Here is a 24,206-nt window from a genome sequence, read left to right as displayed (position 1 = left end):
TTAAAGATGAGGAGACGCTAATATAAACAAACAACATAATTTGCTGCATTAAAGTGACGGGGTGTAATTAAATCGAGCTAATGTATTTGCTTTTTTTCCTTTGGGGATCCTGGGAAAAACAAAAAGGTTAATCCAAATGGACAGGTATTAGTTTGTCAGTTTCAGCAGTCTTGCATCCCAATCTATTAGAATATCGATATCATTCTTTTTGCGACTGCAGAATTGGCTTGCATTTGCAGATAAAAACCATCAGTTTAAAACCGCCTCAGAGTTTATTCACAAAGGAGATAAATTGTGTCATGTTTTCTTGTTTGTGAGGACGGTTGCCCAAGTGATGAAATTGCTCATACTGTGCTCTAATCTGGTCGTTTGGGCACTCTGCTGTATGTGTAGGTTTGCTAGTGCTGTGTGCACTTGTGTGGGCAGTTTTGTTATTTATCCAGGTTGCACTGGTATCATGTTCTCACTAACTGGCTGTTTGTTCTTGTTCCTCTAGAATTTGCTCTTTCCCAACCAACCCCAACCCAACAGTCGCTTTTCAGTCTCGCCCAGCGGAGACCTCACCATCTCATCTGTGCAGCGGGGAGATGCTGGTTACTATATCTGCCAGGCGCTGACAGTCGCAGGAAGTATCCTGGCCAAGGCTCAATTGGAGGTCACAGATGGTGAGGAAAAACTGAGTTCAGTTATGTGTGCAGGCATTCATGGTATCTAATCTTAATCCACCACCCTCTGATTATGGCTTCTCTCCTGCTTTGTTCAATTTTTGTGGGAATTTAGCCTTAAATACCTTTGAAAGTATTATTTCAAATGAAATTTTAGTTATCGTTTGTGCAGGAGTAAACTCGGCTTTCATTTGAGAAATTTCAATAAACCAATGACCTTCAGTCGCTGTATTTTTGCTCTATGCTTTTTGTTTTTTATCTTGCAGAATTTAATTAAAAATGTCTCCTTTTCCTTTCGGAAAAGAAATAAAGCATTGCCCTTGAGCTCCTTCAAGTTTAATGGTCACCACTGGAGAGAGGAACAAGTCTGTATGAGGGAGAGAAGAAGGCAAAGAGATACTGAATGAGATTGAGTGAGGGACTGACAATAGCTTCCTGTTGAATGAATGATGTGTTCCTGCTATGCGTAGGAGCATCTAATCTTCTGTGCCGTTGTGATGGTAGGATAGACAGCCATCCATATGTCTGCTGAAGCATCTGCAAGCAGGAAGATTACAAGCACCACAAGCACTTTGTTCATTGTTTTGCCTGATACAAGTAAAAAAAAAAATCAAATCAAATCTGTCTTTTCCCTCTAAAATGTTATAATGAATGACACATTTGCCAAATGGTTGCGGGACACGTCTGAGACAAAATGAGTTAAAAGAGGACAGAGCATGGGAGGGCCTGGGTAAGGTCACGGCCACACCTGCTGCAGTCTCCGTGTGATTTACTGCCCCGAGTCCCGCCAGCAGTCTGTGGAGTTCAAGGAGATTTGTAATGAGAAATTCCTGATGCAGAGACCCAAGGCCAAGTCGAGCTCCGCGTCCTCCCTTTGTCACTCCTACGTGCCATCAACACACACGTCAGATGCATCAAATCACTTGACAAAGCACAGCCCTCTCTTTATGCACTTTTGTCTATCAAAAGCTGTCTTGTTTACTATTTTATCATCCACTTAAGTCATGAAATCTACTTAAAACATCCCTTAAGAAACTATTAATGGGTAGTGCACCTCATTCTTTGTCATGATGTTAGTGTGAATCTTTAGTTGACACGCTTATGGGAGGTACTTACATTTGATTCTTGTTATTCATCTTTGTTCACTTGATCTTATTTGCCATCGTTTCTACCTAAGAGCAGTCTAAAAACAAAGATTAATTTATTACACTACATTTCGCTTGTGGTGGCTAATATAACAAGTTTCTGTGTACTTTTAAAGTCTTATGTGACACCCACCCCCGAGCACGGGATGACAACAACATCTCCAAAATGCATTACCTGCAATTGCTTCCTTTTGTCATAAGTAACCGTGGAAGAGAAAATACGGTTGGAAGCAAGGGTGTGATAATGTGTTGAAAGGTTACTGAGGTAGACCTGGTAATTAGCCCCCGCAGGTCTGACATCATTAATCCATACTTTCTAATTAATGTGGTTCTGCAATGCCAGGGGGACTCCTCATTATTCAACTCTAAATTCTAAACTGTCTGTGTGCTCCAACGCTAAATCTCTTGGAGATCACCTCTGTCTTATCTACTATTTCAGAAAAGTAACCCACAGGCTTTTTTTTTTTTGGCTCATAATGGCAAATTAAATTGCTTATATGAATTGGACTCATCAAAGCAATAACTCTCAACTGAAGGAAACTAGAGCAAAATATAAAAAGCATGTCCCTCACTTCTTATTTGATGTAAAGACATAGGGGTTAAAGTTAGATTTAATAATTAGAAGTCACCTTTTATTGTGCCCCACGCTGCACATAATGAAAGTATTAATCTGAACCACACTGAGTCAATAAGCAGGAGTCTCACCACTTAAATGCACCACAGAGTCTAGGGTAGTGTATAAAAATAAGGCTACCCAGGCAGTAACTGGAAACTGCTTGGCATCCTTCTCCACATCAATGAAACTAAAAAGCATTGCTCAGCTGTTCTGTCCGTGATTCCTGGAAGTGCAGGAAACATTCGTTGTCCTGTGGCACAATTACAACTCATTCAGAGAAAGCGGTCTACTTAATGAGAGAAACCCACATCCACTCCGTGTATTTTGTGATTATTACAGTTTATTTCACAGTGATATCCTTTGTCTTACACGAACCCTGTCATCTCCCAGAAAAGAAGATATTATGTTCACATTATGCCTTTTTTATATCCCAGTTCTTGCAGACAGACCTCCACCCATTATTCGCCAAGGCCCATCCAATCAGACACTCGGGGTGGACAGCTTGGCACTCCTTAAGTGTCAGGCATCTGGAGACCCCATCCCCTCCATCAGCTGGCTGAAGGACGGAGTCAGTTTACTGGGAACTGACCCCCGCATGTCGCTGCAGGAGCTTGGCAGCCTGCAGATTAAGAACATCAAGGTAACAGATTTTAGCTACTGTGCTTTGTCCATTACACAGTTCACATCCATATGTCTCCTCACACCTAACTTTTTACATCTTTATCACCATCGTACATTTCTACATCATTGGCACTAATTATATTTTATATGTATATAGATTATTATGTGGTAATTCTTGCAAAATTGCAAAAAAGTTATGAGAGTTCCCATTAGCCAAGAGGTGCCTTAATGCTTTAAAGGGATGAAAAGCGTACATGGACTCTTTTTAAGTTGCTAGTATCATTTAGCTCCGGCTGGGTTCAGATGTAAAAGGATGGATGGACTCCAGCTGTAGGACAGAAAATATATCTGCTTTCCAATATATATACACACACGCACCCACATCCACATTTAGAGTAGATTAAATTTAAAGGGCTCACATCTTCCTTCCCCCAGTCAGAGGCCTCAGTGGAATACCTATTACGCTTGACAAAGCTGCCGACCACTGACATGTTATTTAATAAATGGAAGCAAGGCACGGGGACAAAAACCCACCAACAACCAAAGTTCCTAAGAGGGATGGAGAGACAAGCCAGCTGTCATCGGTCCAGGGGTTCTATCAGCCCACCCTAAATTAATTAGCCTGGCTTTGTTGTGGTGGGCAAGACAGTGGGGAAATAAGGAGGGGGAGAGGAAAAGTGATGGAAGGGTGGTGAGTAGAAAATGGAATTCATTAGGAAATTAGCGTCAGCACTTTGAGGCACTCACAAATGACACGCAGTTTGTCCAGCACCGGGCTCGTATGTGAGGTCTTCCCATCATTCTCTAGTGTTTCAGCAGTAAGTAAACCATGTGTAATCAGTGGGTATGTAACTCAAATGGCTATTTTATTAAAAGCATCATTAAGACCTGTGTGTCGATGCTGCTGCCGGCGTGCATGTTCTCATGCATGTTGTTTTGTTTTCCTCTGCCTTCTAGCTTTCAGACTCGGGGATCTATACATGTATTGCCACCAGCTCAACGGGGGAGACGTCATGGAGCGCTTTCCTGGAAGTCAAAGGTACGTCAACGGAAGATGGTGATAGTCGTGCATTTTATGTAATCTGCCAGCTGTTTTCTACAGAGACACGAGGCTACATCCCATCTTCTCTTTTCATTCCACACAGAACCAGGCGCAGTGATAGTCATGAAGAGCCACGATGACAATGAACTTCCAGGTCCACCGTCTAAACCTCAAGTCACCGACGTCACCAAGAATAGTGTGTCCTTGTCATGGCAGTCTGGAATGACCGGAGCATCTCCTGTCTCTTCCTTTGTCATTGAAGCATTCAGGTTTGTGTTATCATTCACACGGAACAGTCACTAGCTTGTAGCAACCATAAATTATATGGGTGCTTACCTGCTATAGATTACACTGATCCATACTTTGTACCATAAGACAATGACCATAAAACAGGTGAAATTATCGCGCTCTTTCTCTTTTGTTCCAGTCAATCGGTGAGCAACAGCTGGCAAACAGTGGCAGATCATGTCAAGACCACACAGTTTACTGTCAAAGGTCTCCGTCCCAACACGATCTACCTGTTCATGGTCCGAGCAGTCAACAGCCAGGGTCTGAGCGATCCCAGCCCTATGTCCGATCCAGTGAGAACACAAGGTACCTTACGCATCATGAGCTTATTCTGTACGTGCCTGAAACCTGGAACTTCATTTTAACCTGTTTTTTTTTTGTTTTTTTTTCTCTAAATTTAATTTATTTTATGCTGACATGATAGGCTCACTGTCTCGCCACAAAGTGTGGTACTTACTATCGCGTCCCAGAAATCTTCAGCTAACACCTATAATAGAGAATGTTCCAGAGCTCAGATTGTTGTGCACAGCTCAACTTATTAAGGCTAAACCTCACCAACTGTAAAATAAGCATATCCACTTTTTGAAAGGCTTAATAGAGTTATTGCTGACTCTGCTTTGTTAATCGTAGAATATATTCAGCTCCAAACCCAGAGAACATTAGATTACAGTACTGAACTAACCACAGTATTCAGCGTGCAGCAGCATGAAAAGGCCCAAGCATTAAGGAAATTAATGAAAAGCAGTCTTGGCCCTCATCTGTCAAGCACAAGCCAAAGGTTTCTTTAAAAAAAAAAAAAAAAGCGCATATAAATTTCAGCAAATCTTTTATGCTAAGGTTAATGTCTTGAAATGATGAACAGTGTCATGCGTTGTCGACAGATTGATTTCTTTTCTTCTTTTTAACTTATTTCGGCCTTGCTCGCCCTATTAACGTGGCCTGTAACTCATGACTGTCTGGATGGAGCTTTTTGACATAAACTTTCCTCCCATGAGTTGTTTTTCCTTTTCTTCCAGTAAAAACACTCAAAATGTGGCTTTCCTTCTCCAACCTCAATATCTCATTGGAGTTTTTTTTAGGGCTTGTAACTTCAAACACATGCATGTGGAAAACGAGCTGGGAAATAGTGTCCATTCTTCTTCTATCTAGTTTATCTGAAGGACAATGAGGTTATTTGTAGATGTGGTTGTTCAGACAGTCCCCAGCATCTGCAAACAAGTCACACATATAAAGATCTTTATTTAAACATATATTTTCTTTATTTTTCTTCTTGCAACAAGGTATTGCTGAAAAATGGAGAGCTAAAGTTGCTCCTTTTCAAATAGATTCATGGTCATAGATTGAACGTGTTTTTGTTAGATCTGACTCGTCAATTCTAGCTCTATTTTATTACTCTACCTCCATTGGTGATGAGTTAAAGTTGTATTTTTATGTTAATTTCTTCTTTTTGCAGTGTAGTTGTATCTGTCTTCCTTTGCTCACTTACAAATCATTGCTCTCTCGTAGATATAAGCCCTCCAGCCCAAGGTGTCGACCACAGACATGTACAGAAGGAGCTTGGCGAGGTCATAGTTCGACTGCATAACCCAGTTGTGCTGAGTCCCACAGCCATTCAGGTCACGTGGACAGTAAGTGCAGCATGTCATTTTGCTTTTACTTGACTGACAGAATCAGGGGCATCATTTTTATTTATTTATACGTTGTTACACTATCTGTGAAGCCATTTCAATTGTATGCGCTTGTCTTATCTCAATTTATTATTTTGACGTGTTTGGTTTTGCAAAATCCTGTCATAAAGTCAGGGTAATTGACTTTAAAGATACGTCTTTGAAGCTGCTCTGCTGGAGGCGGCCATTTGTTTTAAGTCGGGGGATTTTTTTTTTTTTCTTCAGGTTGTTCCCTAAGACGGCAGCTTTGAAAAATCGTAATCGGTGACATGAAAGTAACCAGACATCAAATGGCAACAAAATGCTTTCTTTCACCACAGTAAAGATCAAAGGCAATTTCAGAGACACCTGGTTGTTAATCAATCTTTTCTGTCTTTAGCTACTTCACGCTTTTAAAAAAAGAAGAAAAAAAAACAGCCTTCTCAGATAAACTAGATTAGAATTAATATTTCTTGTTGTGAAAACAAGTATTCCTGTTGTTGTAAGGCACATTTATCTTCTTTTATGAGGATACATACAAAGAGCCAAGTACTGATTTTTTGCCAGTTGTAAGAAGGAAAAAAAAAGATAAAACCCAGCGGCATCCTGGCTGTTATGGGCTTTATTTAATTGTGTGGTAATTAGTACAAAAAGGCTATTTGAAGTGTTCATATATCATATCTGTTGATTTATTTTGATTATGGCGCTATAAATCATTCCGTTGCATGCACTTACCTCTCACCATTTAGTGGCATGGGGTGCTGGTTTGCAAATGAACCACATTAGCTGTTTTTGTGCTGACGTGTTTACTGACCTTACTGAGTCTCACCCCAAGACTCTGTGGCTAATTTAATGCTAAACCTCTGCTTTGTGATTGTAATGTACGGTCAACACAAAACACGTTTGTCTGTTCAATCGGGGGTCCTTTACGTAAACAAAGACGCCACCTTCATATTCCCAAATCATTCCATTAATAATAGTCATACGCCAACCCTGGAATCCATTTTGCTGATTTACTCAGGCTATGTGGGAGAAAAACAGCTGCTTAATATCCCACTTGAAAGCAGTGCTCACTTACTCTACTGTTAACAAGCCATTACAGTGAGTTATGTGCCTGCTTGTCCCCTGAATAAATTCTGTATTTTCTGTTTAACTAAATGGCCCAGGTTTTAAGGGAGTCTCCTTCGTGGATCATAAGGTGTTATCACAAATCCCATCTCTTTGGTGTTTTTTTTTTTGTCTGACATGAGGCCCGACATCAGCTCTGCTGTGTATTGTCTAGAGTGTATGTATTTGTCGCTGCATGACATTCACATAGTCATGACCCTTTCTACAATAGGGAAAACCTACTCTAAGGTGCCAGTATTTTGTTTTTATGACACATTTGGGACATGCATATGTCCTGCAAGGTGGCATTATGGAAAGTCTTGTTAATGGAAAAGACAAAACTTTGGGCAAGAAGCTGTGAGTATGAGGTAATATCAGGGTGTTAATTGAGCAAAGTGTGGCATGGCTGGAGATAAAAGCCCCATTAAACAAGTAACAGCCTCTAAAGTGTCAAGCATGCACTCTTGTAAAGCACATTGCAGGAAAACATCAATGTGCGTTATCTAGTTGTCACACGATAGCCAATCACCTCGGCCCATTTCTTTTCACAATAAAATACGGTAATAATGCTGTCTTCATGTACTTTCTCAGGTGGATCGTCAGTCCCAGTTTATCCAGGGTTACAGAGTTCTATACAGGCAGACATCGGGACTGCCCTCACCAGGACCATGGCAGACCCAGGACGTAAAGGTTCCATCTGAGCGCAGCATCATCCTTTCATCACTTAAGAAGGGAATCGTTTATGAGATTAAAGTACGGCCTTATTTCAACGAGTTTCAAGGCATGGACAGCGACTCCAAGACGGCACGGACCTCTGAGGAGGGTAAGAGCAAAAGAAGGTTTTTGTAGATTTTATCAGAAACATTAAAAGTAACACTTTGGCACAGCCACTCAAGTGTCAAGTCAAATGTATTAATGAAGCACATTTAAAACAGTTAGACTTCACTAAAGTGCTATGCACTAAATTTAGGTAGCGTAATAACAAAGCAGATAGCCCAGAGAAGGACAGTAACAACGACAATAAAATAACTCAAAGCAATATAAAGAATTTAAACCAAAATAAACAGGAATGTTAAATTTAGTTTCTAAAAGAAATAACAGAAACAGATAAAAAGAAGGCAGTCGTAGCATTTACTTATTAAATGTGCCTGAAATGTTTCTGTAAGTAGTAAACATTTTATTGACAGTGGGAAGCTGATCCAAACCTTTGGAGCAGTGACTGGAAAGGGAACTTTTCTTTTACTGACTCAGGACCATCTGTGTTAATACTTTGAAAAACAAACAAAATCATTTTAAATTGTTATTTTGTCTGAGGCAAAGGGAAGAATGCTAAAAGTGGAGCAATGGGACCAGTCAGAGCTGTTCTGCACCACTTGACAACTGGACCTGGACGATGCCCAAGTGGCAAAACTCCATCCTTTAAGTGATTAATATTCCAGTGATCATCTTCCTCTCAGCACTACAGAGGACGGTCTTCAACCTAGGAATTTTCTGTAATTGGAAGAAATGTGGCAAAGTATCTGTTCAAGTTAATTCAGTGTCAGTTTTTTTGTTGTCGCATTATTGGGACCGCCCTTCGGTACTGAGAACTCAGCATTGTAACATGAATGTATGTATGCATGTGTCTGTTTCTGATTGTCATACTGACTTCCCTGCTGATCTTTAGTTGTTTGTTTATAATCGGTGATATTGGTGCCAGACTTCTTTTAATACATCACTCAGCACCTGCAAGACATGAGCTGTGAGTGGACATAGCACACTCTTCCTCTTGCAAAGATGATCTGCCACTCAAAGGTTGATTTACAAAGGCTGTGACAAGGCCACAGTGCGGTGTGGTATCATATTATATACCAGCACACACACACACACATGCACACAGGTATGTGTTTGAAGGACTTTAGTGTTTTGGTCTCTGCTAGTGCAAAACAACAAACACCAGTAAGACACTCGCTTTGCTTCGGCCTTTGAGTTGTACAACTTAAGTTAAATTACAACATGATCTGGGGTAAAGAGTAACAGTGCACCCCAACAGCAGCAAAGAAAGACAAACATAGACACTATACTAGAGACAAAGCCTATCCTGCCACTGCATATTCAGGCGTGCATGTACTGGAGACAGTTCACATCCTGTTGGGTTGACAGGCTCATTTATTTTCCTATTTTCAGAGGGACCATATCTCCTGTGGCCAGCGAGTATACGCTCTGCACAGACAGGCTGGCCACAGGAGTGGAACTGCCATCACTTTACAGCTGTCCCACACACACACCCTTCCCCATCGCACACACAAATGAAGCAAACGCACAAATGCCAATACATGTCCTCTCCCTAAGGCCTCGGAAACTACATGTCCCAGCTATTACTCGTACTGATAACGGTTCCTGTCTGTCCTTTGTCTGCTTCCCACTGTTACTGTGTGTGCCATGGTCATAACCAACACACTGGCAAACACACAACTCTTCTGATGCTATGTAAAGAGAGAAATCTAGTTCAAATGTTGACTAAAACATTGGTTTTCCATAATCAAAGTATCCACAAAGTAGATCCTGACAACAATAGGGTTCACAGTATCCCCAGCACTCCAATAATCTCCCCGTCTCCCTCCTTCTCCTTCACACATTCCCTTACTCTCCATCTGTGAGGCCATATCCTGACTGATAAATTAACTCCAGTTGCCATCTGACTTACAGTGAACAGTTGTCTAAGAAATTACTTAAAAAGGTCATATTTTATGCATCATAATGTTTATTTACAGAGAAGGGAAATCAGTGATGTTTGCATAAATGTTAATTTGTAGACTAATCATCTAGGTTGATCTCTAGGGAGATCCCACACCAGCCATTTCTTGTCATCAGCTATTGGCTACTCTTTGGTAATGATCTGATATGTTTGTATTCTGTCATCATTCAGCACAGCATGGAGTGCACGTGCAAGACAGGGGGTCACATTCCTGCCTCCCATACATCACTCTGCTAATGGCCCTATTAGCACAGCCTCTGAGGCCTCTAATGAAAAATGTGTATTGTTTAGCGCAAATATGCATGATAATAAGCTGCTAAATCATTCATAACATTAACTTTGAACGACATTGTCTCTGATGGCTTCCATACACAAAACCAGCACTTTATCACTTGTAATGCATCAGTGGAAGGCCCCGAGTACGATGGTTGATCAGATGCTCTCTTGGTAGATTGTTTCTAATCTGGCCAAGGTGTTGGGTTCATCACTGGAGCCATTCATCTTCCACCATGCCAGGGCCTTCTGGCTCTCTGGGGGCTGGTGTGGCCAATTGCACCGAGGGAGGAGCACAGATTTACGGGGTGACATGTGCCATTTTGGATGGAGGTTAGGTGAGAGAGAGACAGCCCAGGAGTAATTGACCTGTCACCATTCTGCCGTGGTGCTGCTCCCCTGCCAGCCACTGCGGAAATGAGAAAACATTATTTTTAAAATGTTATTTCCAGTTGGGCCGACTGTTATTTATTTTTCCCCTCACCCCTTGTGGGGTCAGAAGATTGTAACCATCAGAATAACAACAGAGGTATATAAAAGCTTGGACATGTCCTGTTTCTGCCTTCTCTCTATGTGCCTGTGGACAAAGCCGATTCGCTTGCCTCACTCAAAAACATTCCTCAATCTTTACCTACTGGCTTTAGTTTCATCTGGCTGATCAATACTAAGTCAGTGTGATGACTGAGACCTTGTTTCATTCTCTCTTTTTTTTCCATATTTCCTTCACACCTGCACTTCATCCCTGTAAGCCTACTGATCCATGTGCCAAACTGGTCAATGCTGTGGTCTTATCGTGACTGAAAGCACTTGACTGACTGTGCCAGGCCATCATTGCACAAATCAATACCAGTATCCTCTGTGCAAATCCACCAAGCCAGAGCAGAAGATAGTATATTAAATCACAGAGAAACGGCAGGTGGTAGCCGGGTCGTATCTGCCCTGGTTTTGTCTGGACAGCATTCAGTCGACTGTGTCATTCCTATAGAGTATCATTCTCTTGCAGTACAGGTGTCTCTATGTGTGCCTGTTTGTTTTTATTTGCTTTAGATTATGAGCTTTTGTTCAGACACTCCTGTGAAATACTTATAGTACTTCGGAGCCTAGTTAACTGATGGAAGAATGAACCTTAAATGCTGCTTGAGCTGCAGAATTGTGTTTTTTACTGCTGACCTGGATATATCGCACCTCTCCCTTTAGCTCCCAGTGCCCCTCCTCAGCAGGTAACAGTTCTGACCGTGGGAAACCCAAACAGCACTTCCATTAGCATCTCCTGGGACCCTCCTCCACCAGACCACCAGAACGGCATCATCCAAGAGTACAAGGTTTGTTGCAGCAAGTCTGCATGGATTCTCACTGAGCTCGTACAAAGCCAAATAGGATCAACCGCATCTCTGTTTTTGTCTCTTTTACCACAGATATGGTGTTTAGGAAATGAGACACGTTTCCATGTAAACAAGACAGTGGATGCAGCCATACGCTCTGTGGTGGTGGGCGGGCTGCAGGTGGGAGTGCAGTATCATGTGGAAGTGGCTGCAAGTACAAGTGCAGGGGTTGGAGTCAAGAGTGAACCGAAGCCTATTAACATTGGTAAGACTGATCTATAACACTGTAAGATATTGCAGCTTTTTCAAAGTGATTTTTATTTCTTTGAGTGCTTGTTTGACTCTCGAATGTTCAGGTTTTCACAGTGAAAAATATCGCATCTGACTGTTAGAGGATGATCTAAGCGAAAACAAATTGAACAAATGGGTGATTTGTTAAAACACTGTTATTTTGAAATATGGACCGACTGTGTATGATTTATATAGAGCTCCAGCAGATTTTGCTTGATTTGACCCATAACCGATGGCTTAGCCTGCAGCATGCTCTTATTTCCCCAGTGTCAGTCACATAATCCATCTCCGAGAGCAAAGAGCTTGTGGTAGCAATGTGCGGTATTTTTCTTTGTGTATAAATGTGTTATCGGGCGTGGTAATGTGGTTTCAAAATAATATATCAAAATAATATATAATTTGTGCAACTTGGATGTGCATATGCACATATGTGTGCCTCATAGGGGAAAAAATACAGTAGTTTAAGCTGTGAGTCTGACAAAGAATTGCTGCAAGAATTACTGTCGAGGAGGCTTGTAGGGGTGAGTTGTGATCAGAGATCAATACAGACCATGGTTTGTGTATTTTACTGGCAGTGAAGTGAATTAGTGATGGCACGCAGCAAGCAGCCTGATCACCTGGGTTCTTGTTATAAACTCTCAGGCTTTGTTTCTTTCAGGCTGCACCTTATATTTCATGGCACATCCTTTTAGATTGATGCTTTGCTTTGCTGGTCAAAATCTCTGCTGAAACTCATCAGGCCTGTCACCTTGGAGCGCAGTCTTGTCTTTATGTGTTTATAGTTGTGAAAAAGCGTGATATTTTCACGTCTTTTAGTATTATATAGTTGACTGTGCCAAGTATCACGTAGGAGAATTAAAGGACAAACAACAGCCTTGACATTTTTTTCGTCATTTTCTTCTAGTTATCCTCCCAGTTTGATGTTATTGTTGTTGTGCCCTCAGGTAAAGAGTACCAGGATGTGATCATACATGGAAATCGGAACAACAGCATCACGGAGCAGATAACCGATGTGGTGAAACAGCCTGCATTTATCGCCGGTATCGGAGGAGCCTGCTGGGTCATTCTCATGGGCTTCAGCATCTGGCTCTACTGGAGGAGAAAGAAGAGAAAGGGTCTAAGCAACTATGCAGGTTAGCCTAAATATAATCTTAGTGTCACCACTTTGCATTGGCATAACATTTGAACAAATAACGGATTTTTTTCCTGTGAAAGCTGGAGTTTCTTAACACTACGTCACCATCCTTCAGTGATGGTGGATTTTGATACTGTGACAGCTCAGAAACAGATATTAGTTCAAATCACTTCCAGAGGGCAGCAGGTTTTGACAAATCCACCCACGGTGTTGTTAGTCCAGGGTGATGGAGCTGAGTGGGCAGATTGGACTCGCTGCTGGTCACTGAAGCTGGAGTTCGTCCATCTTTCCACCCACACCCTGACACATCTTTCTGAAAGACCCCCAGTCAATACTAGCAAGCAAGTCGTCCTATACTGCCAAGCACACAAGATTTCATTAGAGCTGGAAATAGTAATAAACTGACAGTATTTTTGTCAGTGTCTCTAATATTCACACATGACTTCTTTCCTTATTAACAAACAGGAAATTCAACCAAAACCCATTCATGGGGACATATTTGCTTGTTCTTTTAACAATGTCAAGAGGAGTATATGAAGTGCCAGTTACCGTAAAGGGCTTGGTTAATTTACTCTTCATTTTCATTTGTTGCATTTATCTCTTTGTGTTTTTATTTGGTTTGTGCCACTGTCTCTGCACCCCTGAGCTGGCTGCTTTCCTGGCTGTTGCTCTGCACACTGGGTGATGCTGAGGTTTCTCTGACGTGCATCACCTCTCAACTTGACTCCGTCCCGAGTGTGCAGATACTCCTAAAGCACCGCTTACCTCTGCAGGCTTTTAATGCACAACTTTTCTGTCTTCTTGTTTTGCAGTTCAGTCCTTCACCTTCACCCCTGCAGGTACTGTTCATTTGTCCTGTCTTTTCACCCCCCCAGAACGCTGATCCATCTACCGCTTGTTCTTAGTGCTCATGCTTGGACTGTCAGACGTGGGGTCATGGCTAATGAAAACTGAAACTTCATAATGATTCAACGTGCCAGAGGATCAAATTTAGTCAAAATACTTGTCAATTTGTTATTGGCAATGACCTCGACCTTTCAGACTTAAAATCTCTTCCTTGCTTAACCTCCTGCCATTTTTATATGTTTTGTGTTGTAATTATATGTGCATCTGTTGTGGCAACTTTTAATTACATTTCATTCTGTTATGGGCATTTTTATTTATTTTTTATTTTTTTTATATATTTTTATCCCGGTTTTTTCCCATTTTTTACCACCCCGTGCTCCTACCTAAGTGACAGTCCTGGGCATTTTTATTAATTGCATTTTTTTTTTGTGGTGCAGGATAAAGCTGTCCATTTTGCTTCTCTCCTCCTCCTTCTCAAAAAAAAAAAATATATTTTTTTTTTTTATCCAAATTGTGCCATGATTTACATTTTGTATTCCTTTGGTGTCACCTAATCAGCTGGAGTGGTCTACTTTTTTTATTTAAAGAAATTAAAGTACAGGGATAGTAAGTAACTGGATTAACTTACTTGACTTTTGTTTCTTTGCAGTCAGTGTGAACCCAAGATAGTTGTATTTTAATTTTTTTCTCACCAATTTTATTTCATTTTATTTTTTTTCTCACCAATTTTATTTCATTTTATTTTTTTTCCTCACCAATTTTATTACACATCCAGTTTGCAGTTCAGGCTTTTAAACATTCCATAAAAAATGACAACAGCCTTTTGCTGCTTTGTAATGCTTCCCATCCCTCTCAAAACATTTAAAAGGTGCTGCTGCATTGATGATACCAAGCGTTGAAGCGTTTCAGCCTGCCTTTGTAATGTGTGCCGAATGTGGCCTTGTATCGTCTCGTTGAAAAGAATTGAATGGACGTCCCTGGAAAAGATGTTGTCTCGAAGGCAGCATATGTTGCTCTAAAATCTCCAGCGATACTGCCTCTACACGATGTTAACGCAGGGCTTTATTTTTGCAAAGTAAAGTTTGAATAGGCAATTGCGGATGTTTTTCTTCGTTATTTATGACAAAGGTTTCTCAAAGTTGAAGTGAAGACTATTCTTCATGCAGTGGAGTCAGAGGGACCAGAGATTACACCTCATCTTACCCTTCCCGCACAAATTTTTTTGAATTTGAATTATCATTATTATCATTATTAATTCGAGATTTTATGCAGCATAGAAGGATAAATTCCTTCTAATCTTGGGTTCATGTTGTCTGCAAAGAAACAAATAATTTTTTTATCCATATCGTCCAAACATTTTCTTATTTAGGGCTTACCTCATAATTATCTTTGTGTACTTGTAACACAGAGGTGTGCGGCCATGTCCCTGTGGCTTTGCTTTGGCTTGTCTTAATTGAATCCAATAGGAATGAACAAATACAACAAAACAAAATAACTCATCTGACAGTATCTGGTTTGTGTAAACTGAGTGAGCAGAAGTAGGGAAAATTCTAAACAGCCTATGGTAGTATCAGAAAAGTCTCAAATATGTACAAATTTAGATTGCTATGTAAAAAGCACCATAGCTGCAGGTTATATGGGGTTAGCGCTGCCCTTCCCTCCATTTCCTGGATTTACTTTAAATAGCATCTTATTCGTTAAGGCACTGTCACTGTATACGATTCCTCTTGACCCCTGAGCCCCAAAAAACATGGTTATTCTGGCCTACGAACCGAAGCTACATGTTTATTCTGGCCTTCCACCGAAGCTATATTTAAAAAGAAAAAAAGAAAGAAGACATGAATATGTGAAACTTGCCTGGTTGTAAATTAGAACAGCAAAGAGATCTGGAGAGGAAGCAGGAAACGGTTTTGACTCGCACACACATTTTAAGTTTGGGTACAGCACAGATTATGTAGTCTGAGTCAAGAGATATACTGAACATGAGTCAGAGGGCGGCTGAAGAGTTTTACACCACTGCTCTTCTCTGTATTGACAATTAGTTGATGTATTGAGTGTCCTGTCTCAGCCCCCTAAAACTGTCGGTTCAGGAGTGGTAAATCACAACACCGTCGAGGCACGCTGCCAGCAAGAATTAGATTTGATGGAATTTTTATATGCTGATTTCACCCCTTCCACCCCTCCACAATGCTTATTAAAGGGTATTAATCTGTATTCATATTGGGGAAAGTGCTTATCTTCTAGACAGAGGCGAGAAGCACAGCCTTGCCATGTCACTCTGGCTAACACAAAAGTATTCCACAGCAGCCCCGAAATGTGCCTGAGCGCAGATAGAGACTTCAGAGGCCTTCCCGCTGCACAGCCTCTCCTCTCCTCCGCCTGCTTTCCCTGTCAGTAGTCACTCAGGCAACGGAGTATTCTCAAATGAAAGTTTGGTGTTGGGGGAGAACAAAGAGATATGGCTTTGGCTGTGACTGAATAAAGATTGCCGTGTCTGTCTGAAGCTCTCACAGCTGTGTTTCATCTTAATAGACCTGCACTGTTGATTTAACTTCATATTTTAATTCTACCTTCTGGTAATTATTAGTTGCTTAAGTCTTAATCGAGTAATATATATATATATATATATATATATATATATATATATATATATATATATATATATATATATATATATATATATATAATACTCTTAAGTGCGTAATATGCGTACTAGTAAAAACTTCTTAAAAAATCCTGCAAATGGCTGTGAAAGAAAAACTGTATGAAGTAATCTTTAATTGTTTTGGTGATGTATTCAAATATCCTGTTAGAGCCTTGTAATCTGTTGTGGGAGTTTCCTCTGTGTCATCTGTTACTACGTCACCGTCAGAAAAGCCCCTCACTCGCCCATGCCTAGACTTGTTGTGGAATCAACTTGAAGAAAACAGAAAAAAGAAGAGGAATGTTCTTCCTTCTGCTCTCTTTAATCTCCATCTGTGGAACAAATGAGCCAAATTACTAACAGCTTTCCTTCCCTTTCTTAAGTGATCCAACTCTTTTATTTCCTCCCCTTTTTACTCATTGGTATGAGGTGATTTCCAAAAGTTGTGCTGCTTTTCCGTGTTTCCTGTCATCCCTTGAAGCTCATACATGCTCAGAACTCTCCCTGCTGCTTTGTCATCATAACAGCGATTAAATTGATCTTTCACTTTTAACTGTGAAGTTTTACAAGCGACTGAGGAAGAGCTGCCCTTCTTTCTTTTTTTTCTTTCTTTCTTTTGAAATTGATTCATCTTTCCGATGGAACAGACCACATGCATGGTTTCTTGGGAGCTATGCTAGCCAAAGGACCAGTGACTCGGTCCCCATGCTTGTAGATAGAAAACCTGATGTGATTAATGAGCCCTCTGCCTTGTCTAATCATTCCTGGGCTGAAATTTAATCACAAATCTGATAATAACTCAGCAGCAAAATCAGAAAGATGAAATGAGTTTTCCTTCTCATCAGGCGTCTTGTCCTTGAGGAACACATGACATCTCCACTTATGCAAATCAAAAGCAATATACAATCCTCATCACTGCACTTAAAAAAGAAAAAAAAAAATTGCAGAAGACGTCAGATGCAGCAAGACATTTGAACCCTGCAGTGAATCCACGCTGCAATAAAAAAGTGCAATAAAGGGCAAACTGAACAATGCTTTATCTAATCTTAATTATGGGAATAAAACAAGGTTGTATTATACTGGAAAAAAACTTAATGTCTGGCTCTTTTCTCCCCTTCTTTTCTCACTTCAGTGACGTTCCAGAGAGTCGATGGTGGTTTGATGAGCAACGGGAGGTGAGTGCCTCATCAGGAGCAGCACTTTTTAACTCCGTCCATTATCATTAACAAAATAAAAGCTTTTCACTCCTGCTTTTTTTACGCTCCTCCATCCTCAGTTTTACACAACCTTTCCTCCTGCCTTTGATTCAAATGTTGATAAACGAGTGACAGGTGTGTAGACTACCAATGCTTGTTGTGTGCAAACCGGCATGCAGATATACATTTCCACCACATCTCCATTTATGCATCGATAGATGAACTCATAAATCTCCCCAACAGAATTAACAGAAACAATTTAAGCAGAGAAGGCTTTTATTTTGTCATTTATCTTCTGCTGCTGGCTACAAGCAACCCCGAAGCCCTCTGGAGTGATAAATTTGCCTGTCACCTTGCGTGGGCGGCTGGGATCTGAGCACATGTAATAATGTAAAAATAATTACCCAGGGGAGAGGTGTGTGCGTGGAGGCACCCCACTTGCACCCCCATACAGCCTTCTCCATTTCAGTGCGTTAGTGAAAGCAGACAGACTACAGTGAATCGGGCACATCTCAATGACACCAGTTACTGAGCCTTTGTGGGTATTCAAGAGACTCCCATGAGAATCCCAGGCTTCTTTCTATCTACTGCTTATCACACCTTAATAGGTAAAACTGCCAGATCTCAAACACTCAGATTGCAACTAGATCTGACCCCATGTGTCTTTGGGTATTTGGGAGCGTGTCTATGCTGCAGTCTGGTTGCAGCATTTTTATATCTATGGCTCTTTTAATTGTTTCCCCATTCTTCTGTGCATATGACTTGATGCAGCGATGGAAAATTTTATTGTATTGTTCCATGAGCTGCCAGCAATCTCCTAATGAATTAGCCATGCCACTTGCCACGGCATTTCTCATCTACTCTCTGCTATTGTGTTTTTCCTTCAATTTTCCACATAAGTGGTTCTGATTCTCACTTCAGCGAGTGGATTTTGAAATTTCTGTATTTTTGGTGCTGTGTATTTGACAAACTTTTTTGTCAGCGGCAATAATCCCTACAATTTTCACAATATGGGGTGCAATTTGGAGCTTCAAGATAGCACACAGACCCATAAGTCACTCCAGAGCTATCAAACTCCAGATGTTGTATCTTCTCCATCTGCCCTGAGAGGGAAAACGTGAAGCAAAGTATTTCAGGCAAATGTGTTCATTTGTTGCATGAAATGTTTATTGCATTAATTAGACAATAGCAAATGAAGCCACGTCTGTTTCCAGTCTCTCATTGGCTCCAGCCAAATTGCTCTGACTGAACAATTACACTTAATCGATCACAAAATAAATGATTCATGAAAGATGAATAGGCTGCAGATTGTAGACCTGGGCAATTTGACTTTGGCTGTTCAATTGAAATTGATAAAAGCTGATAAGGATTCATTCCTTATCCTCCTGCCAATAGGGAGATGGTAATTAGTAGGTAGTAATAACTTCCTATCTCGGCACTGATCAATGTTTTAGCAACGCAGATTCCCTCCTATTGGATGGAAGAAAAGGCTGAGCATTGCAGAGAGCAGGTTTTATTAAAATTGTTGCTATGGAGATCCTTTTCCATCTCAGGATCTGAATACTAAACACCAACATGTTCGCTGAGAGTTAATCCATGAAGTAATCTGTTTCCCATTGCTCTAAGTGTTAGCTAATGTTAGGAGTTGTAATCGGAGTTCCATCCACTAACCTGCAAACTATAAACACCTGATTTATGAAGTCAGTCTAGAATTAATCTCTCTCTCACTCGGCTTATTTATGCGGAGTTCAGCGTTGGGGATCTCAGGCAGTATTTATGGTTTCCTTCCTGCACATCACATATAACTGAAATGTCTAACAGGAAGAGGAAGCGGTCCCAATCAGATTTCATCTCCAAAGGTTGCCATCCATCTTTGGTTGGACGAGGATTAAAAGTTTGGTGTCAACTTTTCCCCAGACGTATGCGTAAATGTCCGTACTCCACCCTTTCCCCCCTATCGAACAGGACACTCGATCACACACACACATGTAACAAATATCCTCTGAAGAAATCAGTCTTATTCCAATTATCTTCAGCAGAAGTACTGCTGTGCGATGAACACAAGGACGATGCAGCTTTTTCGACTGCCAGCTCCTTGATCTTTTGGTGTGGGCAGGGGGATGACTGTTTCATCACCACTCTCACTTGTCCTGTGTGCTTTATCCAAAGTCACAGTCTTTTACTTTAGACATTGCGTCTTTCTGGCACACACTTTCCAGAGTTGGCTAAACAGAATATCTTATTTTTCAGCTGCTTGGATCTCTTAGCGTGACAGGTGACAGACAAGAGGTAGCGAGGAGAGGGAGAAAGAAGATGTGGGGTTGTATAACAGGGACAAAAAAAACTATATAAGGTTAGGGAAATATGGCATAGTGAAAGAGAGTGATGGCAGTGGTGTAACATGGAAGCCAGAAACAGAGGTACAAGGACAGGACGAGATGTATTACCCTATAAAAGTGCATGTGTCTGATGCACAGCCATCAATTTGAATGACTTGCCTCCCCCGAGGGCCTGTTTTGGCATTCAGGAACCACAGCGAGGGCTCTTAGCTCGCCAGGACTGCAGTTCATTTGGACTCTTCCCTCTATGGAACAGCTTTTCTCATTAGGACCAGTAGCTGCAGCAGAGAGTGACTGCAGCACACCCATTACCTGCCCTTTTCCTCAGGGCTTGACTCTCTTCCAGTCCCTTCAGAGCCAACACATCAACCTGCTGGAGCTCAGTCACTAAGCCTCATCGACAGCCATGCTGGAAACTACTGTGTTTCACGTCTTCTCAGAAAACAGTTCTATAATGTGCTCCACACAAGACTGGCTGGACAGTAGATATGAAAGGCATATTTTGTATACTTCTACTTAATGTTAGGCTTATTTGTCTGCTTGAATGAGCTCATTCTATCCTTTGTCTGCTGTGATAAACACATGATTACCTGTGCTTACTATGTTTGCATTTCAATCCATTTCATTGGAAAATACAGTCTTAGTGAACTCACACATAAACAAAGGCAATTTAACTGCATCGCTCATTCTCATTTAACTCCCTCTGTGTTACCCATGGTAACGAATCCCAGACATTATTGTACAGTAAAGTGTCTGTAATGGCCTCCCAGCAGTCACCCGTGACAGGATCAAGTCCTCATGGCTGCTTTTATGGTTCTCCCCCCCTCAGGTGGGGGATAACACCTGTTAAATGGACATGTCATCTCCCACATGCAGGCTTCTCACAATCACAGGGCGGGGGACAGACTTGAGCTTTGATTTGTCGTCAACTAAAGAACTAAACTTTACGGAAATCACTACAAGGGGTTAATGGGAATACACAGCCCAATGTGCAAGATATTAATGAATAAGGAATCTTGTGCATGTGGGTGCCAGCGTGAGTTCCTGCACACGTGTGTAGAAAGCAGAAGCATTGGTTTCTCTACAGTGTACTTTTTTCATAGCGACTGGATAAATGTGACAAACATCCAGCAGGCGAAAGGGAGGAATAATGAGCTGTGATTGCCTGAAGGAATTCCGAGTTTGCGAGAGAAGAAATATATTGATATATTATTTTTCCCCCTTCACTGCAGTGCAGGAATTTTTCCTTCACTTCAAACGTTTATTCCAAGCTTATCACATTCAAACAGACATTATTGTGCACAAAGTGACATTTAAACATATGTTTGATTACAGTTGTGTGCTTTATTCTCTGTCTCTGAACCCCTACGGAAGGCAGGATTGTGCAAATGGAATTATTCTTGTTCAAAATGTTATATTAAGGCAATTTCACAGTCTGTTTTGAATTTACTACATTATTCTTTGTTTGTGTTCAGCCGGCCAGGTCTGCTGAATGCCAGTGACCCTGGTTACCCCTGGTTAGCGGACTCTTGGCCAACAACCAGCCTGCCCGTCAACAGCAATTCCGGGGGTCCGAATGACCTGAGTAACTTTGGACGAGGAGGTAAGCGCTCTAATCACATCCCTTTTGCTTTGAGGAGACCACAGGAGATAAAGAATTATGGTCCTGCCTTCCTTTATGTCCATCCACATACCTACATGCATATAAAACATTTGCATGAATGCATATTTCATGAGTGTTTAGACATATTTTTATATATGGCATCAGAAGGCACCTCCAGCAGGAAGAGCAGTGACTCTGCTGTCACCGGACTGAGTGATGGGAAATAGTTTAGCCTGGTGTCGTAGCCCATACCTCAAAGCATGAGAATGCAAGCGGAGAGACAGGCAGTGGAGCAGGGGGTGGATGGGTGTTTGAAAGGATGGTCTTGAGCAGCCAGTCGTGAAGGACAGGCGCGGCTCTGCTGGCGCAGATGTGGACACTTCCGCCATGGTTCTACATCATCTCCCCTTCACTGGGCATGCAAACCATGCGCTGCAGGAAGGCCTGCTCTCTTCCCCTTGCACACTCTCTCTCCTCCCTCATTCGTAAGAACAGAGGAGAGAGAGTTGTGAGATAACCTGAGATATCTGGATGGAAGAGAAGAGAACACTGGGCTTGGAAGACTGAGGATGAGAATGACCAAATAGCATGTTTTTTTCTCTTTTTTTTTAATAAGATTTATTTAATAATTTATTTGCCAAATGGCTGTTAACAGTACTTTTAAAATGATCTTAACCCTTTAATGCCTTTTATAAAATAATACACAGAAAATCCTATTTAATTTTTTTTGCATATTTACTTTTATTTTCAACAAATTTCCAACAAGATATTTTCTTGCTAAATGAACACATTTCTCCTTTTCATAATTTTTATTAAATTCACCCAGAAAGTTATTTTTTGAGTGCATCCATTATCAAATGCTTAAAAATTGTTACCAAAATGTACTTAGAAAGAATTTGAGGATTCAATTCTCTTTTAAATAACACCGTCTCCCACAAATCCCGAAGGAATTGTACACTTTAACTGGGGTATTTGTACGTTTTTTTTCTGCCAGTACGTCAGGGTTGCAGGCGAGGTGAACATTTTCCTGCCCTCCTTTTTCCCAGATCTTCCCACAGGACAAGGAGATAAGACGGGCACAATGCTCTCTGACGGAGCCATCTACAGCAGTATAGATTTCACAACCAAAGCCAACTACAACAGCCCTAGTCAGACATCCCAAGCTACTCCATATGCCACCACTCAGATCCTCCACTCCGGCAGTATCCACGAGCTGGCTGTGGATCTGCCGGAGGCCCAGTGGAAGGCGTCACTCCAGGCCAAACAGGAAATGGCCAACCTGGGCTACTCCCTGCCCGACAAGAACTCCTGCAACAACAGTAGGTCACTGCAAGGATGTGGGCCATTAGCTGTTTGTGGGAATATTGTATTTCTTGTGTGTAACATTCATCAACTGTTGTTTTCTTGTTGTTCTTTTTTTAAAGAATATGATCATGTGTGAACTCAAACACTTATCATGCAGCAACCCCAAAGCTTTACTTTCTTCTTGTTATTTAAAATAGATCATAAGATTGTAGTGTTGCTGCGAGACAGCCTCTCGGTGTTTTAAAGTTTTCCACTAAGCGTCTCAGAAGCTTTTCTAATCCTACTGTGGTGGGACATGGTTGTTTAAAAATAATAGTTTTTCCACAAGCAGTCTTCAATTTGGTCGCTCTTCAAGGCTGAATAAACATCTCATGAAGAAATAGTACAGTTAAATCATCCATCCATTTCCTGCTGAGTTTTCATCATGATCCCCATTCCTCCCTGGGTTTTAGAGTAATTGCCAATTCATTTTGCTTTTACTAATACTGAAGAAAAGTAATCCAAATTAATTACAGTGAATTTGAGGCAGAATTTTTTTAAAGTTGACTGGAGCTTCATACTTCATGCCTGTATTTTAATACATATTTATGATATCATTTTCCAACAGTCGAAAAAGGATTAATTATATCTTCTGCATGGTCCCCTTACTGAATCTTTAAAAACCTATCATCAGATGTGATTATATCTCACTGAAAGGGGACAAATATTGAAATAAAATCTCTATAACCGACTCCCTCATCCTGCGCCATGAATCAAAAAACAATTAAAATCGCGTTTTTCGTATCAATGACTTATTTGTTCGTATTGTCTATTGCTCACAAATAGGAGGTGGGTAAAATGTGAAATAAGTGCAGCTTGTTGAGTGTATGAATCCTTAATCTGTCCTTGCTTGCTTGGTGCTCTAACTGCATGTTTGCATGTGCTCGTGCTATCTGCCAATCACCTGACGCCACTGTGATTTTTGCCCTTTAACCTCCACTGTAGCCCTCCTTTTCATTCCTGACTACCGATTGGCCGAAGGATTGTCTAATAGAATACCACACAACCAATCACAAGATTTCAGCACCACCAGCTCTCACAACAGCTCAGAGCGAAGCGGCAGTCTCTCAGGTTGGTTCAGCAGTGAAAAACAAAGCAGACTGGGACACTCCGCACTCTTTTCTGCATGTGCAAACCTCTGAGACGTATTTATGAACACATTTCCTCTCCCTCACTTGGAGAAGCTTTTCTCACTCAGGCGCCCCGCCTTGCTTCCAGTTGATTATACTGTATGTGTAAACCGTGTGAAGTTTTTTTTCTCCTTCTAATGATATCGGGCTCTGGGTGCATCTGTTTCTACTTCATGTTGCAATGTTGTGATATAGGATAGCAGTTGACAGCCTATT

General features: G+C 41.1%; 1 protein-coding gene across 11 annotated transcripts in view; it reads left to right on the top strand.

Annotated features, from left to right (window-relative positions):
• robo2 (roundabout, axon guidance receptor, homolog 2 (Drosophila)) overlaps nucleotides 1-24,206 on the top strand; it is a 302,845-nt gene that overhangs the window by 255,761 nt on the left and 22,878 nt on the right. For 4 of the 11 annotated variants that reach the window (XM_061719664.1, XM_061719670.1, XM_061719663.1 and 1 more), the window contains 15 exons: nucleotides 497-665; nucleotides 2,861-3,066; nucleotides 4,005-4,086; nucleotides 4,193-4,358; nucleotides 4,517-4,683; nucleotides 5,884-6,005; nucleotides 7,722-7,953; nucleotides 11,338-11,462; nucleotides 11,556-11,727; nucleotides 12,698-12,886; nucleotides 13,701-13,727; nucleotides 17,511-17,553; nucleotides 21,389-21,516; nucleotides 22,563-22,835; nucleotides 23,806-23,931. In XM_061719664.1, coding sequence (XP_061575648.1) covers nucleotides 497-665; nucleotides 2,861-3,066; nucleotides 4,005-4,086; nucleotides 4,193-4,358; nucleotides 4,517-4,683; nucleotides 5,884-6,005; nucleotides 7,722-7,953; nucleotides 11,338-11,462; nucleotides 11,556-11,727; nucleotides 12,698-12,886; nucleotides 13,701-13,727; nucleotides 17,511-17,553; nucleotides 21,389-21,516; nucleotides 22,563-22,835; nucleotides 23,806-23,931 — 2,227 coding nt within the window. The remainder of the gene's footprint in view (nucleotides 1-496; nucleotides 666-2,860; nucleotides 3,067-4,004; nucleotides 4,087-4,192; nucleotides 4,359-4,516; nucleotides 4,684-5,883; nucleotides 6,006-7,721; nucleotides 7,954-11,337; nucleotides 11,463-11,555; nucleotides 11,728-12,697; nucleotides 12,887-13,700; nucleotides 13,728-17,510; nucleotides 17,554-21,388; nucleotides 21,517-22,562; nucleotides 22,836-23,805; nucleotides 23,932-24,206) is intronic. The other 7 variants (XM_061719672.1, XM_061719671.1, XM_061719665.1 and 4 more) reach the window with 3 other exon arrangements.

This window comes from Cololabis saira, chromosome 4 (assembly GCF_033807715.1).
Source record: "Cololabis saira isolate AMF1-May2022 chromosome 4, fColSai1.1, whole genome shotgun sequence".
Lineage (NCBI taxonomy): Eukaryota > Metazoa > Chordata > Actinopteri > Beloniformes > Belonidae > Cololabis > Cololabis saira.
The sequence above is the reverse complement of the archived record's forward strand: the minus strand, read 5'-3'. Positions and strand labels throughout refer to the sequence as shown.